This window comes from Delphinapterus leucas, chromosome 10, assembly GCF_059928025.1.
Source record: "Delphinapterus leucas isolate spDelLeu-1000000601 "Yukka" chromosome 10, BTC_Dleu_Yukka2, whole genome shotgun sequence".
In the NCBI taxonomy this organism is placed as follows: Eukaryota; Metazoa; Chordata; class Mammalia; order Artiodactyla; family Monodontidae; genus Delphinapterus; species Delphinapterus leucas.
Genome location: NC_143138.1, coordinates 7,840,326 through 7,864,662, shown reverse-complemented (window position 1 = coordinate 7,864,662; position 24,337 = coordinate 7,840,326). Strand labels below are relative to the sequence as shown.

Sequence of the window (24,337 nt, the reverse complement as noted above, 5' to 3'; positions counted from 1 at the left end):
TTACTAAAATGAAATGAACTATCAACCCATGAAAAGACACAGAGGAAGCTTATATGCATGTTAGTAAGCGGAAGAAGCCAATCTGAAGAGGCTACAATACTGTATGATTCTAACTATATGATACTGTGGGAAAGGCAGAACTTCAGATGGGAAAAAGCTCAGTGATCATCAGTGGTGGAGATGGGGAGAGATGAACAGAACAGAGTGGCAAATCTGTCCCTTCTCTCAATATTGTTATAAACCCAAAACAGCTATAAAAAAGTAAAGTCTCAAAAACAAAATAACCAAACCTATATTCATCTTTGTTTACAGGCCTGAAGTAAGATAACAAAGAGTTGGATGGAAATGTCAGACACATGGTTTGGTTCGTTTCCTAGATGATTTCCTCTCATGAAGTGAGCGGCACTTTAGGGTCCAAGTGTTAAGATCCTCATTTTGCCTAATCAGGAGGGAGTCCCCTGCTGGCCTCAGGGATTTAACATCTTCCCAGCTAAGTCAGACCTATAAATCCTCTACTACTGTGTCTCTTCAAAACATCCAGTAATCCATTAAGGAAAATGCTTTAATTTTCTAGGTAAGAAAAGAGTATCATCAACGGATAGTTTTAAGACCACCTTTGTCAGAAGATTAGCTAAGCGAGTTTTTTGGATGCCCTGAAACAGATGGGAAAATAAAAAAAGGAAATGTCATTTCCACTGCTTGGAAACAGAATAGTTACATGAAGTTTGGAAGCCTCTCTTTAACCTTGGAAACAGAATAGTTACATGAAGTTTGGAAGCCTCTCTTTAACCTTCTTATGTACGTAGCCCTAAACTTCAGCATATGCTTTACACATACATATTTTATTTTATATATCTAATTTTTAAGCTTGTCTTAACATACTTCCTGGTATGAAAATCTTTTTATATCTTTTGTTACCAAAACAAACAAAATCCGCATTAAAATTGCTAGAACCACGTGAAAAAGCCAAAGTAATGCGGGTTTTTCATTCTTCCCTCACTTAGGAGAAAAAATCTGAAAAACAATTCCTTGATCTACTTCTGGTAGAGAAATGCGTTCAAGATTTTGTATTATTTTAAGCTATAATATTTTGAGAAAGATCTTTATTTGCCTTACACAACAGTAAAAATTATATATTACACATTAACATACTATATATTGCCGTGATATATAATTAATAAAATATTGCCTATCAAAAAGTTTTACCACTGTTTAAAAAAACAAAATCCTGAAAGTGATTTTTAAGCTGTACATTTTCTTCAAAAGAAATTCCTAGCTTTTACTCAGAAAAAAAAAAAAAGTACATTTGAAAGTTTTTCTCTTAGGAGAAATCTGGTATTCACTGCATCATTCGTATTTTCTTCCTTTTGCTCTTCTTTTTTTCTAACATTTCTACTGTTTTCCTCTTCTTGGTTGATACCAGGCTGCTTCCTTTTGTTGGCTTATTACTGTCACCAGTTAAACCGCATTTCTTCGTGTCAGGTTTTAGGTGCCTTTCTTCCTCCTGGACTTCACGGCCAGATTCCTTTTTCTTCCTTTTGGACTGTTCTTGTTTACTTACTAAAATACAAGAGACATTGCATTTAAAGAGTGTTTTTCCCTTTGAAATAAACACAAGCCCACAATAAAGTAAAGTCATCTGGATCTCCTCCACTTTAATGATTCAAAGAGATAGCAGATTATTTCTGTAAACGAACAATTTCATTTACCAGGAGATGGTTCTACAGCTGGAAGCAGGCTTCCTTTCGTGTCAGCTGGAAGCAGGCTTCCTTTCGTGTCTGTCACTCTGTCCAGCCACACTCCAAGACATGTCAGCCTGGCGTTAGTGTTTACTTCACACAGCAAAGACGGGGAAACCCCCTGAAACAGGACCGGAAATTCGTGATAACTAACACAGAGGGATTTTAAATATTACTTTCATTTTTCCATAAACATGTTACCTTAATTTAAAACTTACACTGTATTTTGAGTATAAAATATACTGCCTAGAAGAAATGTATTATCTTGATTCATGACTGGTTTGACTAAGTCCTTCACGAGAGCCAATTTCTAAGAAGGGCTCCACTAAGGAAAGTGACCATTTTATTGTGGTCATTTCTGGATTTAACAAAGAACCATGCACAAAGTAGGTACTCAACAAACCACATTCACAGAATGTGTTTATAAGAGAATGAAGAATAATAAACCAAGAATCTGTAAGAGGGAGACTACCAAAGGGAATTTAAATTTCCAATTATCTGTTTCAAAACTATGGTTAGTTCTACAACTGATCAAAAATTCCCCATTTTTTTTTTCCTTAGTAATGGCACTATGTTTATTTAACAAAATCTTACAGAGAAAATCAATATACAAAAGAGAAGAAAGTCGTGCTTCTCTGATTTAAACAGCAGGAGTTCTGGAATCCTGCCAGCTCAGACTCACCAATACCAACTCCTGAGGCAGTGCTACGGAACCCTAACTTTAAAACCACGAATGTCAATCATGCCTGGAAGAGATTTTAAAAGTTTAAAGATCTATGCCTTATGACCCTTAAAAAAATTCCACCTCACTTAACTGAAAATGAGTATTGACAGTAAGACTCCCATTCAGTGTATTTACATTGTGCTGAGACACTGACCTTGTCCTCTTTGAGCTTCCACATTTTGATGGAACCATCACTCGATGCTGTAACAATGATATGATGCTCTGGAGTTTCAAAACTGACCATGTCTTTTACCCTAGGATAGAAATAGTAACACCATAAAAGACCCTTTCTTCCAGATAGTATGATACTGCTAGAAAGCTTCTATGCACAGTCTCTTGACTTTTCAACGCTTCAAGTATTTCCAAACTGCTCAATGAACGGTGCCTAAAATTTAACATGCTTCATGCTCCCATGAGTTGGTGAGTCATTTTCAGGGTCTAAATTCCAAGATAAAATTGACTGTCAATGATACCTTAAGAAAAAGTTGAAAAGATGGTGACAGATAACTATAAATCATCAGATTATCATAAAGGAAATAAAGATACTTAAAGCCCCTCACCTCAGGAAACTACAAGGTCAGTACCGAGAGAAAAGACAACAGAGATGACCCGAGGCCGCCTCCTCTGCATCTGTTTTTCTTGTCCTCAGTGCCGCCACCCATAGTCTAAGCTACTATCATTTTCCTTCTGGACTACGGAGTAAACTAATCGGCCTCGCTGCTTCCATTTTTGCCCCCTAACAATTTTTAAAAAATCAAACCATGTTACTCCCAGTCTTAAAATTCTACAAAGCTTGGATCTGCTTTACAATAACACGGGAGAGGGAGGAAGTGGTGGGACATAGATAAACCAATATCTACAAAGGCACTTAGTATAAGATTCAAACTCCTCACCATGACTTGCAAGGCCATGCACCATTTGGCTCACTCTGACCCAGTCACATGGGTCTTCTAGCTGTTCCTAAAATACACCAAGTTCTTTCCTCCCTCAGGGCCACTGTGCATACAGTTCTCTCCTCTTCTTAGAAATAGCTCCTTTATCCCTAAGGTCTCACTCCCCCTTCCCTGATCAACCTATCTAAATAAGTTACCCGTGTTATTCCCAAATCATAATACCCATGTCCTTCCTGTTACAATTACCTGCTTGTTTATCATCTCTCTGTTGCCCCACTACAAGATAAGAGCCAGGAGAGTGCAAGCTCTTGTTGCAGTATTTCATTATGGATGCTCAGTGAATACTTGTTAAATGAATGAATGGCCAAATTTCGTAAGTGCTATACGGCCTTGAAGAATATGTTCATTTCTCAATACAGGGGAAAACTAGGGCCTGTCTAATGATTGCAGTATTCTGAGTATTTACAAAGAGAGATTTCTTAAAGCTGAACTATTATTTAGAAAATAAAAACTAAGAGTTGTCTGAAACATAAAAGAATATGCAAATAAAACACATTAAAGTATAACCATCTATAATCGACTTTTTCAAAATTACAGTTGGAAACAGCAGAGGCAGAGGCAGACAGAACTGGGTTGACTCCCAGCTCCAACACCTAACAGGGGGGTAATCTTGGTCCAGTTACTTAACCGTTTACTCTGAGACTCACATTTACCCCCAGAGATACAGTGAGCAAGAGATAACAAACTGGCACAAGACAGAGGTCAATATGTCATTTATTTCTCCCGCAGGAAAAACAAATAGCGTAGAAAGGTGCTAGAAGTGGGCAAGGAGAATAAAGTAAAAGGACGAGAGTGGTCAGGGGCAGAGCTCAAGACGGTTTAATTGTTTTTCCCTGCTCAAGCATGGATTGAGGATTTCAGGCCTCAAGTCTAATGAAATTATTGGGAAAATAAATATATTGTGCAAGTGACTAGTCCTGATGACAATTCACCACTTCTGTATCACTCAGGCCAAGACAACAACATCCCCACTATCCTCTTAGGTTCCAGAAATCATATATATGTAGATATGTCTGACTATGTCTGCGGTCGTTCATAAAAAACATATACCCTGCTTTATGAAGCTACTGCATTTATAAGAGATTCTACACGTACATGCACAGAGATTAGTGAAAAAAATACCTGTTTTCATGAGCTTTAAATTCAGAGAGGCACATTAGTGAATCACAGTCAAAAAATCTTACAACCTCTTCATCTCCAGCCACTGCAAGGACAGATTCCTAGGAGAGCAAAAACAGAATACTATCCAGAATGTCATCAACAGATTCCTAGGAGAGCAAAAACAGAATACTATCCAGAATGTCATCAACATACTATCCAGAATGTCATCAACAATGACATCAACAATGTCATCAACAATATCACCACACATACTAAACTCCCATCACTGATTTCCGATCACTTACTGAAAGAAACGTAACAGAAGATACTCTCTTTTCATTTGTGATGGTGCCACTGATGGATGCAGTGTCAAGCTGATAGACATCTATTTTGTTCAGTATGACAACTACGTATTTCTCTCCTCTTGGGGACCATTCCACTATGTGAGCATCTGTAAGTTAAAAGCACAAAGCTGTTGTATTTCATGAATAAAAAAAGAAATTGATCAGGGTCATAATAAAAATAGCAAATATTTACACTGCATTTTCACATCCATTTTCCCATTCAATCTTCACAACAAACTTATAACACGTATTTTGTGAGTTAAATTGTAGACAATGAACTGGTTCCAAGACTCATTAAGGTCATACAGCTGGAAGGTGGCAGAGCCACACCAAGAATCCCAATCTAAAGTGGGAAAAGAAATTAACCTAAAGCATTTGCTCTCAGAGGGAACCACCACCACGCACAAAAATAAATGTATGTGTACATGCTCACAAGAATGTGTGTATATACATTCACGTCCCATCAAATTTTCAAATACATTTCAAACAAAAATACTCACTTTGTTTTATGTTTTTTATGAATGCCGATCTTCCTTCCACAAGATTCCATGTTCTGCAAAACAGGAAGCTCATTTACGGCATGATCACCAACTCTGACCAGGTATAAAGGTAAGTTTAAGGAAGACTCAAATGAAAATTTACTAACTACTTGGCTATTCAGAAGAACTGCCTTCTTTCTTACAGCACCATGTGAAGTATTATCAAGCAAGATTAAAACTCGCTCTGTTCCCACAGCCCTTTCCTATGTATGCTAAGTCCACTGTATTTTCAAAAGGTTTCACCCCCTAAAACTCTTCTTTTTAGGATCACCCTCTACTTCACAGCTTACAGCTGCAATGTAACTTGCATGTTTGAATATAGAGCTTGCCGTTTTTTTTCCATTATGAAAAGGTCCACTAGCTTTCAACCTCTCCCTTGGGTCAAAATATCATCAAATGGCTGACAATGTGAGACAATACAGAAACAGAATCTAATTACTATAGTAAAAGATGTCCCAGGGGTGGGTTCTCGTTATACTTGGAGAACGAAGACCACAGCTTAGTAAAGGTGCTCTTGGGCCTTAATGACTTACCTTAATGTCTTATCTGTACCCACAGACAGGGCCAACTTGCCAGACGGGTGAATGGAAAGGAAGGTCACATGTCCTCTAAAAGGAAACTGACAGTTAGTCCCCAACCTGACTGGCACCTGGAGGCCGATGGGGAAGTCTGGACTCACTTGTGAGCTTTAATCGACTTCAGGCACTCCCATTTCTTTGCATCCCAGACACAAATGAGGCCGTCCTCCGCCCCGCTGATTAAGTGCCTGTTGCCGTGGAATTTCAGGCAAGTTATTGTACCTGTGGGAAAACCGAGACAGGCAGAACTAACTTCATTTTGAGTGCAAACTCCATTTCTGGTTTGAAGGCTATGCTGCAGTAAGAAAACACCCAATATCTTAATATTACTGAAACATGCCTTAAAGTGTTGGGTGAAGAAATTAGTTTGTTTTTCATCTAAGATCATACAATCTCAAGCCTATGTAAATATTTTCAGCAAAGCGTTTCTCTAGTTGTAGATACAGGTTTGAACTAATCAGTTCACTTTCTTGCTTTACATCCCCATAATCATGAATTGTGGAGATGGCTGGCTAGGATAGTTTGAGCAGAAGTCAAACAAAACTAACCAGCTAACCTGGGGGTCAAACCAAGACGCACAGCCATACGACTTCTACTTTCCAAACAGTGAATTAGCTACCCAACCACCCATAATGCAGTTATTATGCCTTCAGAGCTACTTTTGATTTGACTTCTACACAGTTCTTATTCACTGTCGTAAGAATTTATTACAATTTCATAAAACAATATACTAATTATGCCTCCTGTATTCTCCTTCCATGGTTAACAAATCTTCCTACATCTTTTTAACTTCTTTACAAAACATTGCACTCCCTTCCATTCAAACTGAAGCCTGGATCGCCCATGAATTTCCCCTACAGCGCTCCTCAAATATTAAAAGGCTGGAGCGAGGTGAGGTGATGGAAGAACCCAGTACTCAATCTCCCAAATCAGTCCTCAAGTTAGATTCCTTATCCTTTGAAGTTTGTGTCACCCAGCTTAATTGCCCTAGAGTTGAGGAGTCGGCAAACCACTGCCTGCCAGCCAGATCTGGCTGGTGGCCTGGTTTTGTAAATGCAGTTTTACCGGAATACAGCCATGCTCACTCAGTTACAAAATGTCTACGGATGCTTTGGCACAGCCAAAGTGAGTAGTCGTAACAGAGACCGTACAGCCGCAAGGCCTAAATATTTACTATTTTGTCCTTCTCAGAATAGGAGTGTGAACCCCTGTGTCGTTACTGTCCATCTGCACACCTCCTGGTCAATCCTTTACACTGCCCTTTATATTGAAAGAGCCAGAGATCTGTGAGGAATAATTCTTCACCCCCAAAAAGCACTAATAATGTGTGGGCTTATGGACTCCCTTCTCCTCAAAGTGGGAAACTTCAGCCACTTTGCCCATGTTTTCCTCCTTCCCTACTTCTCATTTTGGGAATTTTGCTTTCCCACATCTTCTACTCCTTCTTTCCATGACTCCATTTGTTCCCTGGAAAAAAGCTTATCTATTACCAACTGTTAGAAAAACAGGGTTTGTACCAGGAATGAAGGACATCAGGAACCCTATTTCATTCATCTCCTATCCAAACTCTTCCTAAGTCCCTTCTTGTTGAACACCTGTACCAATGGGTTTGGACAGACTAGACTCGTTTAACTTATTTCCTCCAAGCCTAAGGGAGAGAGGAGGCTTCCTTGTATGAACTGGGATTAGGAGACAGAGAAGAAAAGGAATGTACGTTGAAATCACTCAGAGCCAAGCTTCTGCTGAAAAGCGAGACACCTGTCAAAGTAGCTAAGGACCATCTAATATAAGAAAGACGCTGATCACTCTAAATTTACTGCTAGAAACCAATGCTTGGTGTGGAACTTCTGAAATATACGAAAGATAGTGTAAGAAAAAGGGTACCTGTCTTTATCTGCCTTTCATTGCAGGAAACTAACTTGCTTGGCTGAGTTTTCTCAAAGTAAGTATGTATTTAAGTGATTCTACTACCTTAAGTTCTTTCTTTCTTTCCCTTTTCCTTCTGGAACACATGTGAAACCCCTCCTTCTCTGTCCCCTGGGAAAATGCAGTGAAAACAGCACATGATGTTCAATACCGGGGAAAAAAATTACCTGTTCAGTCTTTCTGTCCCTCGGTCCTCCCATTACCCCGGTCAACTGCACCATCAGCGTGGAACACACAACCGTGGCTTGCGGATCAGCCTCCCGACCTCCTCGACGCCAGTAACCTTCGCCTCCTCTGTATTTCGTCCCTCACCCCTACAGCCAGGACACTGTTACCGCTGAGAGCTTTTCCACATTAACTCTACCCTCTGACCACAGCCTCACGTCATCCCAGCCTTTCTTCCACTCACAATCCACCTGCTTTTTTTTTACTCTGGAGATCTGCAGACCCTTGACACCCTATCTTCTCTAGGCTGACAACCTATTCTTTCTCCGAAACCCTCAATTCCCTTGTAAATCGATCCTTCTCTTGCACACGTCAAGTAACCGTCCTCTCTCTGCAGAAATGTCTGTGGCTTACTGCAAACACATGCTAGTCCATCCACAGCTTCCAACTTCAGTCAGGCAGGCCCTCGTCAGTCCTCTACTTGTTCCTGGCACCTCTCCAGGAGAGGCATCCAAACCACGAGCACCTTCGTCAGCGCTGCTGCCTCCTTCTCATTCAACCCCCAACCTCCTCCACGCAAGGGCCCCCGAGATCTGGCCCCAACTACTTCTCCAGCTACTCCCACCTCCATTCCAATCCTCTCATAATAGCGAGCTCCTTACAGCTCCCCAGACACAGCAGTGGTTAAAAATACAGGCTCTACGGACTTCCCTGGTGGTCCCGTGGTTAAGAATCCGCCTTCCAATGCAGGGGACGCCAAGTCTGATCCCTGGTCAGGGAAGTAAGATTGCATGTGCCACAGGGCAACTAAGGTCACACGCTGCAACTACTGAGCAGGCAAGCCACAACTAGAGAGCCCGCGGGCCGCAACTACAGAGCCCATGCACCCTGGCGCCCGTGCACCACAACTAGACAGAAGCCCACGCGCCGCAATGAAAGGTCCCACGTGCCGCAACAAAGATCCCGTGTGTCGCAACTAAGACCCGACGCAGCCAAAAAATAAAATAAATAAATAAATATATATTTTTTTTAAAAAAAACAAAAAACGGGCTCTAGACCTAGGGTTAAGTTCCAGTTCCAGTGTTTTGTGACTCTGGGCGAGTCATGGAACATCTCTGAGCCTAGGCTTTCTCTTCTGCGAACTGACGATACAACTATACCTTCCCGGCATACCGCTGGGTACCTGATGGCCCTCAATAAAGTCGGCTCTTCACGTGATGCTACCACTTGTGCTCATCACACTGCCTGCTCTGCCTGGAATGTCCTTTTCTCTACCTTGCAAGTTTCACCTAGCCAACAACTGATACTTTTCTTATAAAATTATGCAGGTGTCATTTTAAGGAAGTTTTCAATGAAAACTCGCTTCCTCCTCCTTGCCCTCTAGACTGGGTTAAGTGCCTCCCTTCTGTCCCAATACAGACTGTGAATAACTTAAGGACAAAGAACCACATTTTTTCCATTTCTATATTTCCTAGCACAGAATCTGCTACATATCAGACACTTAATGAATTGTTCATCTGAAGTCAAACCGTAAAGTAATAATACCTCAATATTATTGTCTTGAAGAATACAATGTTCTTACCATTGTGATGCACTAGAGCCCCATGGTCTATCTTCTTTTTCATGTCATAAATGTGAATGGTTTCATCTTTGCTCCCAGTGACTACAAAACGGCTACTGACAGCCACTGCTGACAAGGAGGCAGTGTGGGCATGGTGAGTGAAGTCGGCCACAGGAGTCCATTTCTGCTAAAGAGTGATACATACAGTCAGTGCCATGCCACGATCGTATCGTAGTTCTCTACAAAGAGATAAGTGGTTTCACGATCTATGAAAACTCTCAACAGATCCTACAAATGGAGAAAAGCCTATGCAATGAAAGGTAGATTCACACAAACAATCTGAGAATTGAATAAGGAAGGTAAAGCAGAAGATGGGAAGGCATCGCTGAGTATCAAAACAATTATGAAGACTGGGCTACAGGGACTTTAAGGTCCCATCCAAATCCTTAACTCCTTAATATTACTTAGATGTGACACTTCCATACCATTCATTCACTCAAATGTCCAAATCTTGATTTGAATTTATTCACTCAAATACTGAATAACTACTATGTGCTTGGCACCATTTTAGGCAGTTGATACAGAGCAGTGAACAAAAGAAACAAAAGTCCTTATCCTAAGGGAGTTGCCATTCCTGTGGGAAGGACAGACAAGACACAATATGATGTCACAGAGATAAGTATCAACATAACAACGCCTATAAAGAAAAATGAACAGGATTTGCATTAATACCAACGTAAGCCCTAGAGAATGACCAATGATGAGGTCTTGAGAGCTCTATGCTTGCTGCCATGAAACTTCTGGATTGGATAAGTGTGACTGGTTGAGTGCGAAGGATGACGGCTGAATACACACACACATACCCCACAAATTAAGGGAGGTGCATCAAGAAGTATTAGCAAAACAAATAAACCAACAAAGAAAAAAAAAATCACCAAACATGTTTGAACACACTTAGGATGTGTTATTGCAAATTAATTCCTAAAAACGACAGCAGGATAGCCCTTCCATCAATCAGGACCCAGGGGGCCTCTTTTGAGTAAAGGTACAACATTCCTGAAGAGCTGCTATGGCCATAAATCAAAGAACAACCTTTGCTTGTGCATATTACAGAAGGAAGGCTGGTTATCTGGAATACTGCCTGACTAGGTTGAGAAGCAGTACTGGGTAATGGTTAAGCGCTTCAAGCATCAGAGACACCTGGGAATTTGAGTCCGAGGTCTGCCACTTATTAGCTCTGTGGCCTTGAACAAGTCGCTTAACCTATCTCAACTTCTGGTTCCTCATCTGTAAAATGCGAATAACTGTATCTGCCTCAGAGGGGTGCTGTGAGGATTACTCTGTGTCTGGAACATGGAACGCAACGTAATTACAGAAAGAACACAATCAGTAGCATCATCTTTGAGTATTCAAAACACGTACCTTTCAGCCAAAGGCAGATTAACCACCAGAGTAGAAAACAAAATAAACAAAAACAATCAGTCAAATCATATACTTCCAATTTTCTAGTTGATTCAAGACTGACACTTTGACTTCTTCATAAACAAGTACTCAATGAAACAGGTTTCTGGGAAATACCTAGGACTGCTTAGGGGAAAAAGAACAGCACAGGACTAAAAGTTAAGGGATCTTGCTTCTAGTCCTGGGTATGTCCTATCTGCTTCACTACTGCTAATTTACTTAACCTTTTAACGCACACACCCAGTAAAATTCTTACACTTTGTTGTAATTTTTCTGCACGTGTTTGCCTCCCTCATCCTCTCCTCCTTATGTCGGGAAGATCTCCAGTGCAGGATCCATGCCTTTGGCTTCTTTGCACCTTCACTGCAAGTACTGGCCTCACCGTAAGGGCCCAATAAGGAACTGGTGTCACTTTATCTGTGAGGAGTTTTTCCGGATTCAGCTCAAATATTTTGTAAAATACCGGAACATAAATTCAGTGAAAGCGCGAACTGTTCTTTCATTAAACCCTGAACACCTCACGGGCTGGCAACTTGGATTCATAATCTACGGCCCACTGGCCCGTTTGCAGAAATGCCAGCTTCCTTCGTGCACAGTAGTCGGAATGTTTACTACGAAAGACAGGCATCGTCTCGTCGTATGAAATGCCTTTTCCGTGTTTTAAAAGGCTAACGTGTATTTTAAGTCTCCTGAGCTTCGTCACCGAACCCCTAAGAAATCAGACGGTGCGCTCCCTTGCTGCGCTGTGGGAACCAGACCCGACGGTGCCCGCCCCACCCGCGGCTGCCCCTCCCCGCGCGGGCTCTCACCTCCTGGTCGCCGCTCGCCTTGGGCTCCAAGTGTACAGCGAACCCAAAAAGTACCTGCTCGTAGCATCCAGCTACCAGCTCCATGCAGCAGGGCAGGCGGCTCCTCTCGGAGACAGGCTCAACGCAGACCGGTAGTGACGAAAGCGGATGCAAGGGGGAGGGAGGGGTCCTTCCTGCGTCGGCGCCCAAGTTTACGTCAAGACCTCGGGGCTGCCTTTTAGGCGCCTGCATCCGTGGGAGGGATTTCAGGGCTAGAAGATCACGCGGAATTTCCAAGAAGGGAATAATGAAGGACGCCCCATGACGAGATTCTCATTTCAAGGAGAAAAACAAACAAACAAACCTGGGGACTAGCAGGCATATCCTAGGGAGCCTTGAGCTAGGCGCTTCTGAGGCGAGTGGGCGGGACATCCTCTGCGGAAGCCCCTCGTTTCCGGTACGTCTACGGAACGGGCGGGGCAGCCTCCGGCCTGGGCGGAAGGCGTAGAGGAGGCTCGGTGTTTCCGCGCTGTGGGTGGACGTGGGACCCTGTCTGTAGTGGGCGGTGATAGCGGGACGGGAGTTAGGTCTCCTTGTTGTGCAGGAAGCCGAGGAATAAACTTTTCTCGCTCACATTCTCTGTAACGGAGCAAGGAGGGGTGGCATTTAGGGTTCGCCGTTATCAGAGGAGTCCGATTCCCTCGTTCCCGCGCGGGCCCGATAATCTCGTCCTGCACACCTTTCCTTGCAGCTCGGTTATGGATTGTCGAACTCTGGGGGCAAATTGGCCAACGTTGTGGCACATCCTGGGGAGGGAGGAGGACCCTTTACTTGAGGGGAGTAAAGACATTACTTGAGGACGAACGGTATATAGTCATCCTTGGTCAGGTTCCACAAAGAAATCTCATTTATTTCCGTTTCACCACCTCCCCCAGGTTAGGTGCAGAGTCAAAAGTGAGGAAAAGCAAAGCCCTAATTGGGTTTGAGATTTTCACGAGATAACGGAGATTCAGAGATGTGTTAGGACAGCTTCGCACAGACTTAACAATAGAGTAAATCTTGGAGCGTAAAAATAGACTCGTGAACGCCCTAGCGGGTGGATATGACGGATGGGAGGTTGACACACAGGTTGGTGTCGACCCTTCAACCCCCATATGGATTGTAACACATCCTATAGCTCTTAGACCCTCTTGTCTCTGAGGACATTCGTTCACCGGTGTTCTGAATCGTCAGTCCGTGTTTTACTCAGGGTTGTTTTAATTGATGCTGGTTTGGATACCGTAGAAATGATTTCATTTTGGTTGCTTTGGTTGTCACTGCAGCACAAGGGAAGCCTTGTCTTCTGTGTGCTTTGGCGACTCCATGTGTAAGGACTCCTCAGGCACTGAAATGCTGAAGTCCAGCTCATTCTCAGCCTCTTGAAAACCAGTTTCACTGTTTGACAATAGAGGCACCCATGAGGGAGAGTGCGAGCTGGGTCCCAGACCACCGCAATGACGTGTCACACGAGTTCTTTGTTTTCCCAGTGTATATAAAACTTAGGTTTGTATTATACTGGGGCCTATTAAGTGTGCAATACCTTATGTCTTAAAAATGCACATTCCTTAATTTAAAAACACTTTATTGCTGAAAAGTGCTAACCATCATTTGAGGCTTCGGCAAGTCCTAGTAGTAATAGCAAAGATCACTGATTACCGCACAAAATAGAATAATAATGAACAAGTTTGAAATATTGTGAGAATTACCAAAATGTGACACAGAGAAACGAAGGAATCAAATGCTGTTGGGAAAATGGTGCTGATAGACTTGCTCCATGCAGGCTTGCCACAAACCTCGATTTGTTTTTAAAAAAAAAGCAATATCTGTAAAGAACAATAAAGTGAAGTGCAAAAAACGAAGTATGCCTGTAATTCCTTCCCTTTGGGCTAGTTATCTCATTACGTTACCAAAACACAGAAGTTGTTTTACTATTTATTTTCCTATTTACTGCTTGTTAGTTCTTCTGGTGGTTCTTCCACCAGAGAACCACTAAGGTCAGAGGAATGTGAATTGCTGGAGCGGTTGTCCCCTGGGCATGGGACAAAGAATGAGTAAGCAGGGGCTTCCCTGGCGCAGTGGTTAAGAATCCGCCTGCCAATACAGGAGACACGGGTTCAAGCCCTGGTCCGGGAAGATCCCACATGCCGCGGAGCAACTAAGCCCGTGCGCCACAACTACTGAAGCCCATGCTCCTAGAGCCTGCAAGCCACAACTACTGAAGCCTGTGTGCCTAGAGCCCGTGCTCCACAAGAACAGAAGCCACCGCAATGAGAAGGCCACGCACCGCAATGAAGAGTAGCCCCCGGGCTTCCCTGGTGGCGCAGTGGTTGAGGGTCCGCCTGCCGGTGCAGGGGACGCGGGTTCGTGCCCTGGTTCGGGAGGATCCCACATGCCGCGGGGCAGCTGGGCCCGTGAGCCATGGCCTCTGGGCCTGCGCCTCCGGAGCCTGTGCTCAATTTTTTTAAAAAAATGAGTAAGCAGGACATTTCTTGAAGTCTCGTATTTTGTTTTTAAATGTGTGACTTTTTACATATCTTTATTTTAATGGAAAGTCAGTCTCTCATCGAAAAGGAAAAAAAAACAAACTTTTTTCTGAAACTGTGTTTCAAAATCATGTGCTTTATGTATTTTGTTGCTTCTGAAATCCCCCTGGTGCCCTGCCTCATTACCCCAGAGAAGTCTCAACTGCTGTTTGAGAAGAATTAGTTCTCATTTGAAATTAATTTTAATGTATCACGATAACAGGATAATTACTACGGTCAGCATCTTTTGCCAGATTGTCATATTTTTTTTAATTAATTTTTATTGGAGTATAGTTGAGTATCTGTCACATTTTAGAGAAGAAACTTGTGGGTTTTGCTCCAACTAGGATTCTTTTAGAATCTAGTTGGTTCTAGAATGAAAACCATAATGCAAGCGACATAAACATAACTCAAAATGGTTTACTCCTTTTCTTTCTTTGTTTACTGTTAAAAATTAGTGAAACCAATCATAGAGCTTAGAAGACCTTAGAGCATCTAGTCAAGGGGTTCCTAATCTGGGGGAATTCATGGATAAGTTTTTGGGCCTCTGAATGCCCTGAAATTATATGCAAAATTATGTATGTACATTTATGGAGGATAGCATTGATAAAATTTTATTACATTTTCAGAAAGATTAGTGCCTCTAAAGCTAAAATACTCTAATCCAATCTGAGGTTATAAATGCTGAAGTAGGTCCAGAACTCTTTCCACACACCTAAGTAACAGTAGACCCTGGTGTTGCTGCTGCCTTTTACATTTCCTTGGGCTCGAACGTTCTCTTTAACGGAGAAGAAAAGTGGTTTTCCATTGTCTAAAGAAAAGCACACAATACAATATCATATATCTGCTCAACTGGATTCAAACTGAGCATACTTCCTGACAAACCTCCTGTTCTCTTTCCAAACTCAGGACGTAAAAAGCCATTCAATCTCATTCTTGTGAAAACAGCAGTTGCCAAGAAACAACCAACACTCCAGGGATCATTAACTCTAAAGCGCAACAGGATTTCTAGTTTTGCATTTAAATTATTGATAGAAAAGCTTCTTACACTTGAGCCATGCATTGATTTATTCATTCACTCAAGAAATATTTATTGAGTACCTGGCTTTGGTTCGCTAAAGAAAAAAGAGCCAGTTTTCCTTTGGGGGTGAGGGGGTGAGGGTGGTGATAAGGTGGATATACTGAGCTAAAAGCAAGATACAGTGGAGAGAAATCGGCCCTGTTAGAAATATCATGTGCGTCTAACATTCCCTCTTAGTTACCTTCTCTTCACAGTGTGACAGGTAGCAAGTCTATTAAATTTGGGGACTCTACCGAGCTTGCCTGTGCTTGTATTCTCAGAGGATTTTGGTCTCCTCTGCGCGTGGAGCAGAGTGGGCTGCTTCCCCTGGACACCAGCCTGATAGAAATTTGCTTCACCTGCTTCATGGGAATAATCCCGGTGAGCTTTGAGAGGTTTGCACTTGTGGCTGAGATCAAGGAAAGATTTGTGAACTCTTCCTAGTCACCATCACCTAAAAATCGCCTGAATGTCCATCTTCATCTCTGGAGCCTTGCTCATGGCCTTCGGTGCCCCGGCTCCTGCCGCCTTCCTGGGTGGGTTCAACATGCCCCGTTGACGTCCCCTACAACCGCAGCCTCCTTACCACCTTGTCTGAAGGTTCAACTCCCACATTCCTTTCCAACTACAGCCCCACCCCTCTCACTCATTCATAGCCAAAATTCCGATTTTCTTTCCAAAAAAAATAAAATCAGTCCTAAAATAAGAGGACCAGAAAAAGATATTAACGTTTTTATGAAAGAATCTTAACTGATATGTTGAATTTGATTTCTAAGCTGCTCCAGTATTTAAGAATTTGTCTTTTTCTAAAAAATACAACAAACTGATGAATATAACAAAAAAAAGAAGCAGACTCACAGATACAGAGAACAAACCAGTGGTTACTAGTTGGGGGGGTACAAACTATTGGGTGTAAGACAGGCTCAAGAGTGTATTGTACAACACAGGGAATATAGCCAATATTGTGTAATAACTGTAAATGGAAAATAACCTTTAAAAGTTGTATAAAAAATTTTGAAAGAAAACAGAAACAAAATAGTTTTTTAAAAAAGAAATTGTTTTTAACCTTATATAACTTAACAACAATAGTGGCTTAAACAAGACATTTATTTATTTTTTTGGCCACGCTGTGCAGCATGCAAGACCTTAGGTCCTGTAACCAGGGATGGAACCTGTGCCCCCTGCATTGGGACAGCAGAGTCTTAACCACTGGGCCGCCAGGCAAGTCCCAAGATACTTGTTTCTTAAGTGAAAGGCATCTGGAGGTAGGTTGGTCTAGTGCTGGAACAGGGACCCCAGTCATCAGGGACCCAGATCTGTTCTCTCTTTAAGATCCTGTGTTTTGGGAATTCCCTGCGGTCCAGCTGTTAGGACTCAGCGCTTTCACTGCCAAGCACCTGGTTTCAATCCCGGGCTGGGGAACTAAGATCCTGAAAGCCGTGCAGCCAATTGAAAAAAAAAAAGATCCTGTGTTTGGTTGTGTGACTTCTTCCTTCGTATCACCTCATAGGCCAAGAGAGGTGCAGTTATTTTGTCTTCAGCCACCACATCCGTAATCTCAACACTAGGCCTGGGGGAAGGGTGGAGGACAGAATGGCCTCCTTCCAGCTAAGCAAACTCCCTCTGCCTACACTGTCCTCAATCCCCTTGTAATAGTTCGATTTACATTTTATTAGCCAGACTTTGGCCACCTGGACATGAGGCCTGTTGCTACCTCCAAATAAAATCAGGGTTCTGTTAATTTTTTTAAATTAATTTATTTATTTTTGGCCGCATTGGGTCTTCGTTGCTGTGCATGGGCTTTCTCTAGTTGCTGCGAGCTGGGGGCTACTCTTCATTGCAGTGCGTGGGCTTCTCATTGTGGTGGCTTCTCTTGTTGCGGAGCATGGGCTCTCAGCACGTGGGCTTCAGTAGTTGTGGCTCGAGGGCTCTAGAGCACAGGCTCAGTAGTTGTGGCGCACGGCCTTAGTTGCTCCATGGCATGTGGGATCTTCCCGGACCAGGGCTCGAACTCATGTCCCCTGCACTGGCAGGTGGGTTCTTAACCACTGTGCTACCAGGGAAGTCCCAGGGTTCTATTATTAAGGAAGAAAAGGAAACCAGATATTGGGTGACCCCTAGCGATGTGTGCACAGCTGCTAATCAATAACATCTCCCTTGAACACAGGGAAATTCACTAGAGTATAAGCTCCACCGTATCACTAATGCCAGGCACCCACCTTGTATATAGGAGGAGCTCAGTAAATGATGGGTGAATGATTGAATGATTTGAATTCAACATGATGATTATTTTTCACATTACAGATAAATATAGACTACATTAAGAATTTGAATAGTGGAATCAACAAGCTACAAGGAAATGGCCAGACCCTGTGTCCTTGTTTAGACTCAAAAGTTATCTTCTCACATGTTGACATTTTGTGTAGCCTTGCTACTTAAAGTGCCTGCGAGCTGGCTGGAAGGGCAGAATCTGAGGCTCCACTCCAAATCTATGGACTCCGAACCCACATTTTAAACATGCTCAGGTAATTTGAACCCGCACTAAAGTTTAGGAAGCACTGCTTTGTCATGCTTTAAAAAAACAAAACAAAACACACAGAATCACAGAAATATTTCTTTAAAATTTTTTCCTGCACTTGCATTAAGGTAGGGGTGTGTGTGTGTGTGTGTGTGTGTGTGTGTGTGTGTGTGATGTGTGATATATACCGCTTCTTCCCACCAGCTGGTTGGGGTAAAGATTACAACCTGCAGAGGATGTTTAAAAAAAAAAGTCCAGGGACTTACCTGGAGGTCCAGCGGTTAAGACTCCATGCTTCCAGTGCAGGGGGCATGGGTTCAATTCCTGGTGGAGGAACTAAGATACCACATGCCGCAGGGCGCAGCCAAAAAAAAAAAAAGTCCACTAGATGCTTGTTCTGATAGGTATTCTTTGCAGATAATGGAACTGAGGAGGGAAGCATCAAATTGTAGTCTTTGTCTTAAGGCTTTAGTGATTAAAAGTGACTCCCTTACATATTATTGTAGGGGGTAGGGTGGAGACTTCTGCGAGCTTCACAGTTGCCCAACTCACGCTCTCTCTCTGGTCCCTCCCCGCCCCCAGCCTCCCCCTTCTGTCTGGCTTTCCCGGGCCTGACACTTGCAGGAGCGGGCAGGCAGCTCAAAGCCCGCAGAAGTTTGCAGGAGTTCCCCCAGGTGACCCCAATACACTCCTTCCCAACCCCACCCACTCCTTAACCCACATGAAAGTCAAGGAATTAAGTACCTGGCCAAAATTGACACCGCAGGTAATTCCTATCCCTGAGGCAGCTGTAAGAGTTATTTGTGGGGCTGAGCGGGTTTAGACCAGGAGCTGGAATTGTTTATGCAGGAGTCAAAAGTGTGGATTTCTGATCGTTTTAGCAAGTGTCTGGATAAATGGCTGAACAAGAGAGTTTTGCAGGTTTCGGCATAGCGCAACAAAATAATTATTACTGGTACTGGCAAAGGTGAGCTGATTTTTCCTACTCTGGACGAAAAGCAAGACCGGCAGTGTTCTGTTTCTTATACGATTTGCCAGTTTACAAACTGTTGCTTTGAAAATAGGTGTGCTTAAAACAGTGAAAGCGGAAATCATCCTTACGTGTAACATCTGGGAAAGACGAGGGAGTCCTGGGTTTTTGAGTGATTCTGCCTTGATTGGTGATGTCATTCCTGTCCTTTTCCTTCTGCTCTTAGAGTGAAGCCAGACTTCCATTCCTGCCAGGGTTACCCCTTTGGCAACTGGTACGAGCAACAGCACAGCTATTATCCTCCTTCTGGCTATAGCTGTGGCTATGGAACGGATGGAAATGGACCCAACCTTTATTCTGTGTGTGAGACCTCCGGACACCCAGTTGAAACCTCGCTTACACCCAAGGTATCTCTCCCTGGCATTAATACTGGGTGGTTTGGGTGCCCCGTATGGAAACATCTTTTTTCCTTTCCTCACGCTTCCAGATCCTCTCATTCAAATTCCCACAGCCCTGGCTTCTGCTCCCTAATTTAGTACCAGAGAGTAAAAGCTGATGACCTGAGACATTTTGACTTGCAAACAATTTCAGTCCTCACTGTTTTCCAAAAATAATAGGTTGGTGAAGTCTGTGCGGGAATTCTTGCTACTAAATTGTAGCTTAGCCTCATTCAATAGATTTTACCCTTAAACACTTAAAATTGGACAAGAGGTACTTTTTTTTTTTTTTTTTTGCTGTAGCAGCAAACATTAACACATTGTAATTTTTTGATGACTAAAGTAACATATTTCTTTAAAAGAGGTATTAGAGTAAGAGAATGCCTCCACCACCCCACTCTCTTCCCCGTTCCGTCCCCACTTAGAAGAAAGCATTGTTCAAGTGGATGTATGGCCTCTAGATTTTCCCTTCTACTCTCACTAAATCACTGTGAATGGGCTTAATTTCTGTTTGGGGAGTTCGAGGCACCTTGGCTAGAATGGACAGTGTCGGATAGTCTTACTAGTTTGTTCCTTGCTTGCTGCTGTTATGTTGCACCAGGAGAGCTTTCTTTAAAAGTTGCCCGTTTGGATGTGCTGTGATTTTAGCTCATCACTTATCGACTGACATTTTAAATGTTTTCGGTGCTTTAACAAACTTCCTTTTACCTCTTTTCAAGAGTTTGAGTGTTTTTTGGCTAAGGGAAAAATTCTAGAAGGGGACGTTCTCGATTAAAGGATATGACATTTAACATCTTAAACAGCAAGCTTCTCTCCAAAGAGCCTGCCTGAGCTTACACTTTCCATTGATGGTATGACTTGCTTCTCCATGAGGTTCTGTGTGTGATTAGCCAGTCTGACAGGTGAGGAAGGCATTTGTCTTTCATTGGAGGCAAATAACTTTCAAGTGTTTATTGGTATCTGTGCTCTGTGACTTCATTGATGTCCTTTGTCTACCTTTTTCCTTGTGTCCCCCCCTTTTCTTGACTGCGTGAGATATTTACATAATAGGGAAATTAGCGCTTTGCAGTCAAAGTGTTACAAATTTTTTTCCCCAATTTGTGTGCACAGTAACACTTTGTGTGATAGCCTTGGCTTTAACACCTAAGCCTTCAGTTTTTAAAACGTGCATTTGCTTGGTATTTTTTTGCCCAGACTTTCATTTCCAATTTTTCAAGCCTGTTTTTTTTTGGGTTTTCTGGCTGTGCCTCAGTGCTTGCGGGATCTTAGTTCCCGGACCAAGGATTGAACCCAGGCCCTCGGCAGTGAAGGTGCCAAGTCCTAGCCACTAGACCACCAGGGAACTCCCACCTGAGGTTTTATCGTATTTTTCTTCTTTCACGTCTCTCTTTTTTTGTGCTCTTTTGGGAGATGGTCTGACTTCCTGTGGTTAACTTTGCATCTTTAAATAGAGAGGTATAGGTTTGAGTATATTATCAACTTCAGAAATTAACCAATTATGCAATGGGTGAACTGAGTCCATAGAAGAAAAGTCACAAAGGAGTAGCATCAGACAAAGGCGTCTGGCTTCTCTGAAGTTTCGGGGAACTAACTGGCCTCCTGGGGCCTGGGCGAGGAACTAGACAGCAGGGACCCTGGAATCAGCTGTGTGTCCCTGACAAAGGCAGGTTCCCAGCCGGCGCCTGCAGAGAGGAGTTGTAAAAACTTGCATTGTCCCAGGAGAGCCCACAGAGTCTGGAGTAACTAACCAAGATTTATTTGGGGAGTGCTTCTGGAGTTTACTTCTTTCCTTACGTAAGAAGATAATTGATTGGTTTGCTTTTCTGTAGCCTCTGCACTTCCTTAATCATCTACTGTCCTGGTCCTTAGCTGAGACATGGGGTGGGGGGTGTGTGTGATTAGAAGGCCACGAGGGGTATGTGCTCATGGAGACTTTGCAGATTGTCACCTGGAAGGAAGGGAAGAGCTCCAGGTGGAGAGTTGGGTATCTATTACAGTACCTGTGGAGTCTTATGCCAGGGTCCCTGCTGTCTGGTTCCTCGCCCAGGCCCCGGGATGTCAGTTAGTTCCCCAAAACTTCAGAGAAGCCAGACGCCTTTGTCTGATGCTACGCCTTTGTGACTTTCTTCTGTGGACGCGGTTCACCCATTGCACTTATATCATTTAAACGTTCTTTTAATCAAAATTCAAAGTAAAGTTGATCAAAAGGGAGTTTAGTGTATATTATTTTTGAGAGCTAAATTCTTCCAAGAGAGTGAGTAACCCTTTAAGTAAAATTAGTTTTTTCTTAAAATACTGATTTTCGTTGTAGGAAACCACAGCTCTGGCTGAAAACCAAGATGAAGATTCACTAGAAGGTAACAGAAAACTTCTGTTGCCCTCGTTGAAAACAAAACTAACCCCTTTTCCAGGTTCCTCATTCACTCAGCTGGCTAGAAACTGAAAGATCCTACTGGAGAATTCTAGTGTAGGTCTCCCTCTGTTTCTGAATTAATTGCTATAAACAATTTATTCACTTATAACAATCTGTTAACTAAACAGATAAAGCAGCATGATTATTTTTCAAAGCCCTGTCGTAGGGATTTAGTTCTGGTTCACTCTTTGGCATTGTATCTGCCCAAGTCCTCATGCTAGAAACTCAAGACTCATCCTCAACCCTTCCTTTCTCTTCTGCTCCAAGTTTAACGCATTTCCAAGTCCTGTCCGTTCATCTCCACAGGCGTTATCTCTCAATTCCATCCATTTTCTCCATCTTTTCCACCATCTAGACGCTCATTGAGTCTGGTAGCACTACTTTTTTAGCTTCAATTTCTATTTTTAGGTCTTATTGAAAGTAAACACACAATTAAAAAAATTGAACATTAAATGTCTGCAATATTTCCTGCTAATGTGTTTTTAAAAGCTCTAATTTTAAGCCATTTCTACTATGTGTCCTGTAAAACTGTATTTTTTTTTCATATGTGTTCTTGGCTTCTGCAGATCCAAATCTTCATTTGAATATTGAGGAGTTAAACAAAGAATTTATGGTGGAAAGTGAAGAACTCTATGACTGTCTCATGAATTGCCACTGGCAGCCTCTGGATACAGTTCACTCTGAAATCCCAGATGAGACCCCCCAAAAGCAAGATGTTCATTAAGCTACCCAACTATCACATTGATTGTATCTTGTTTTGTTTTTGTTAAAAAAAAATTCTCCCAGGAATGTATTGGATTCTGTATGCAAATACAGATTTCCAAGACTTAGATGTGATTGAGATGAGAGAACATAATGTAAATAAAATTTACCAGCACATTCATTTCCAGAAGTGTGGTTACATTATGGTTTTGTTTGTTTGTTTTTTCATTTTTTGGCTGTGCCACGAAGCATGTGGGATCTTAGTTCCCCAAACAGGGATCAAACCCACGCCCCCTGCATTGGAAGCACAGAGTCTTAACCACTGGACTGCCAGGGAGGTCCCAAGTGTGTTATATTATGTAAGTGCCAGAAGAGGTCGCAGAACTATCATGGTAGACCAGGCTGCGCTGTTAAGACATTTGAAAATAGGTTTCCTAACACAACATTGTAAATCAATTTTTAAAAAAAGATAATAGGTTTAATACGAGATGGGCCTAACCTGAACTGATGGTGGCATTAGCTACTCTGATATAATTTGCTGCTTTCCTCTATTCACAGACAATACAAGGTTTCTCGCCTGCATCTAGTATAGAAAAATGTAGATTAGAACTAGATGTTTGATTTCCTTTTCCTGACCCTCAGGCTCTCTTATGAGAGAACTAGACAGCAGAAGTCAGTGGAAACTCACTTGTCACAGCTGAATCCTCAGCATGGAAAAAATGTGCTTGATCAAAACAGATTATCAGCCTTGTAAGATAGAGGAATTGGACTCCCATAAACACCAGTTCTGAAACTTCAATGCACATGTTGACTGTGTCTCTTATAAAATATGGGTTCTTGGTTTCCCTGGTGGCGCAGTGGTTGAGAGTCCGCCTGCCGATGCAGGGGACACGGGTTCGTGCCCCGGTCCGGGAAGATCCCACATGCCACGTAGCGGCTGGGCCTGTGAGCCATGGCCGCTGAGCCTGCGCGTCTGGAGCCTGTGCTCCGTAACGGGAGAGGCCACAACAGTGAGAGGCCCGCGTACCGCAAAAAAAAAACAAAAAACAAAAAACAAAAGAAAGACCGGTTCTTTAAATTTTAGAAATCAAGCTTTATGAAAAACTTGCTCTTCCTTTCTTCTCATTTTGCCAAGCACCAGTGAGACTTTGTCACACAGTGGCATTCTCCGTGGACCAACCTTGGACAGTGGTCGGAAAACTGAACCATGAGAAATCTGATAAGTCAGTCCTATGTCTCATCCTCCACTTTCATGAAGCAACAGGAAGGAGTGTAGACTCAGAGCAAGGGTAGCCAATTAACCTGTGACCTACTTTGGATTTCCTGCAAGCTGACTATGGGTTTTACATTTCTACATTTAAAGCGTTAAAAACAAAAACAAAAAAACCCCACAAAAACAAAGAATATATGGCAGAGTCCGTATGTGGCCAGCAAAGCCTAAAATATTTATTTTCAGGCCTTTCATAGAAAACGGTTGCTGGTTCTTGGTGTAAGTGGCTGGGACACACCAATAAATATCAAAAACAATTGAAGAAAACTGAAACATGAAAGAGAACCCCCCAATTCAATAAAAAGAAGCACCACCACCTAAGAAAACAGTTAATAAACGAAAGAAAACGGAAGTAAAACTATAGAGACATGCAGTTTTGGGTCCTTAAACTTGCAAATTAGTACTAGGATCAGCTTGTAAAATTCTGTTAAGAATTCTGCAGTGAAAACCTCTATAGTTTGTCTGAAGTTGTTTATGACCATATCACTATTTGCTATTATTCACCTCTTTTTTGTCCTTAACAAATG

At 42.4% G+C, this 24,337-nt stretch overlaps 2 protein-coding genes across 5 annotated transcripts; one reads left to right on the top strand and one right to left on the bottom strand.

The window, feature by feature from the left end:
- Positions 1-1,086: 1,086 nt before the first annotated feature.
- On the bottom strand, positions 1,087-12,052 carry PAK1IP1 (PAK1 interacting protein 1). 4 transcript variants are annotated; one of them, XM_022586645.3, is made up of 10 exons: positions 11,901-12,052; positions 9,652-9,817; positions 6,080-6,200; positions 5,934-6,008; positions 5,362-5,414; positions 4,823-4,968; positions 4,539-4,636; positions 2,618-2,717; positions 1,710-1,860; positions 1,087-1,560 (listed from the first exon to the last, which is right to left on the bottom strand). In XM_022586645.3, exons 1-10 carry the CDS (start codon positions 11,982-11,984, stop codon positions 1,340-1,342), a joined length of 1,215 nt encoding a protein of 404 aa, XP_022442353.1. In that variant the 5' UTR covers positions 11,985-12,052; the 3' UTR covers positions 1,087-1,339. The 4 variants fall into 4 exon arrangements, with proteins under 4 accessions (XP_022442353.1, XP_022442354.1, XP_089774422.1 ...); XM_022586646.3 differs by having other exon boundaries at positions 9,652-9,814; XM_089918296.1 differs by having other exon boundaries at positions 11,955-12,028.
- Positions 12,053-18,827: 6,775 nt separating this feature from the next.
- C10H6orf52 (chromosome 10 C6orf52 homolog) lies at positions 18,828-22,892 on the top strand. The gene is given in 4 exon segments (XM_089918309.1): positions 18,828-18,985; positions 19,215-19,395; positions 21,737-21,782; positions 22,405-22,892. Coding segments are annotated over 4 exon segments (477 nt in total). The 5' UTR covers positions 18,828-18,914; the 3' UTR covers positions 22,584-22,892.
- The last annotated feature ends 1,445 nt before the right edge of the window (positions 22,893-24,337 follow it).

What these genes read in the sequence shown, in the direction of transcription:
- PAK1IP1 (XM_022586645.3), bottom strand. Translation starts at nt 11,984, where the DNA reads ATGGAGCTGGTAGCTGGATGCTACGAGCAGGTACTTTTTGGGTTCGCT. An exon ending in AGGCGAGCGGCGACCAGGAG is followed by an intron (nt 9,818 to 11,900) that starts GTGAGAGCCCGC and finishes ATCACTCTTTAG; the next exon opens with CAGAAATGGACTCCTGTGGC. An exon ending in CTTCTGTTACGTTTCTTTCA is followed by an intron (nt 4,637 to 4,822) that starts GTAAGTGATCGG and finishes TTGCTCTCCTAG; the next exon opens with GAATCTGTCCTTGCAGTGGC.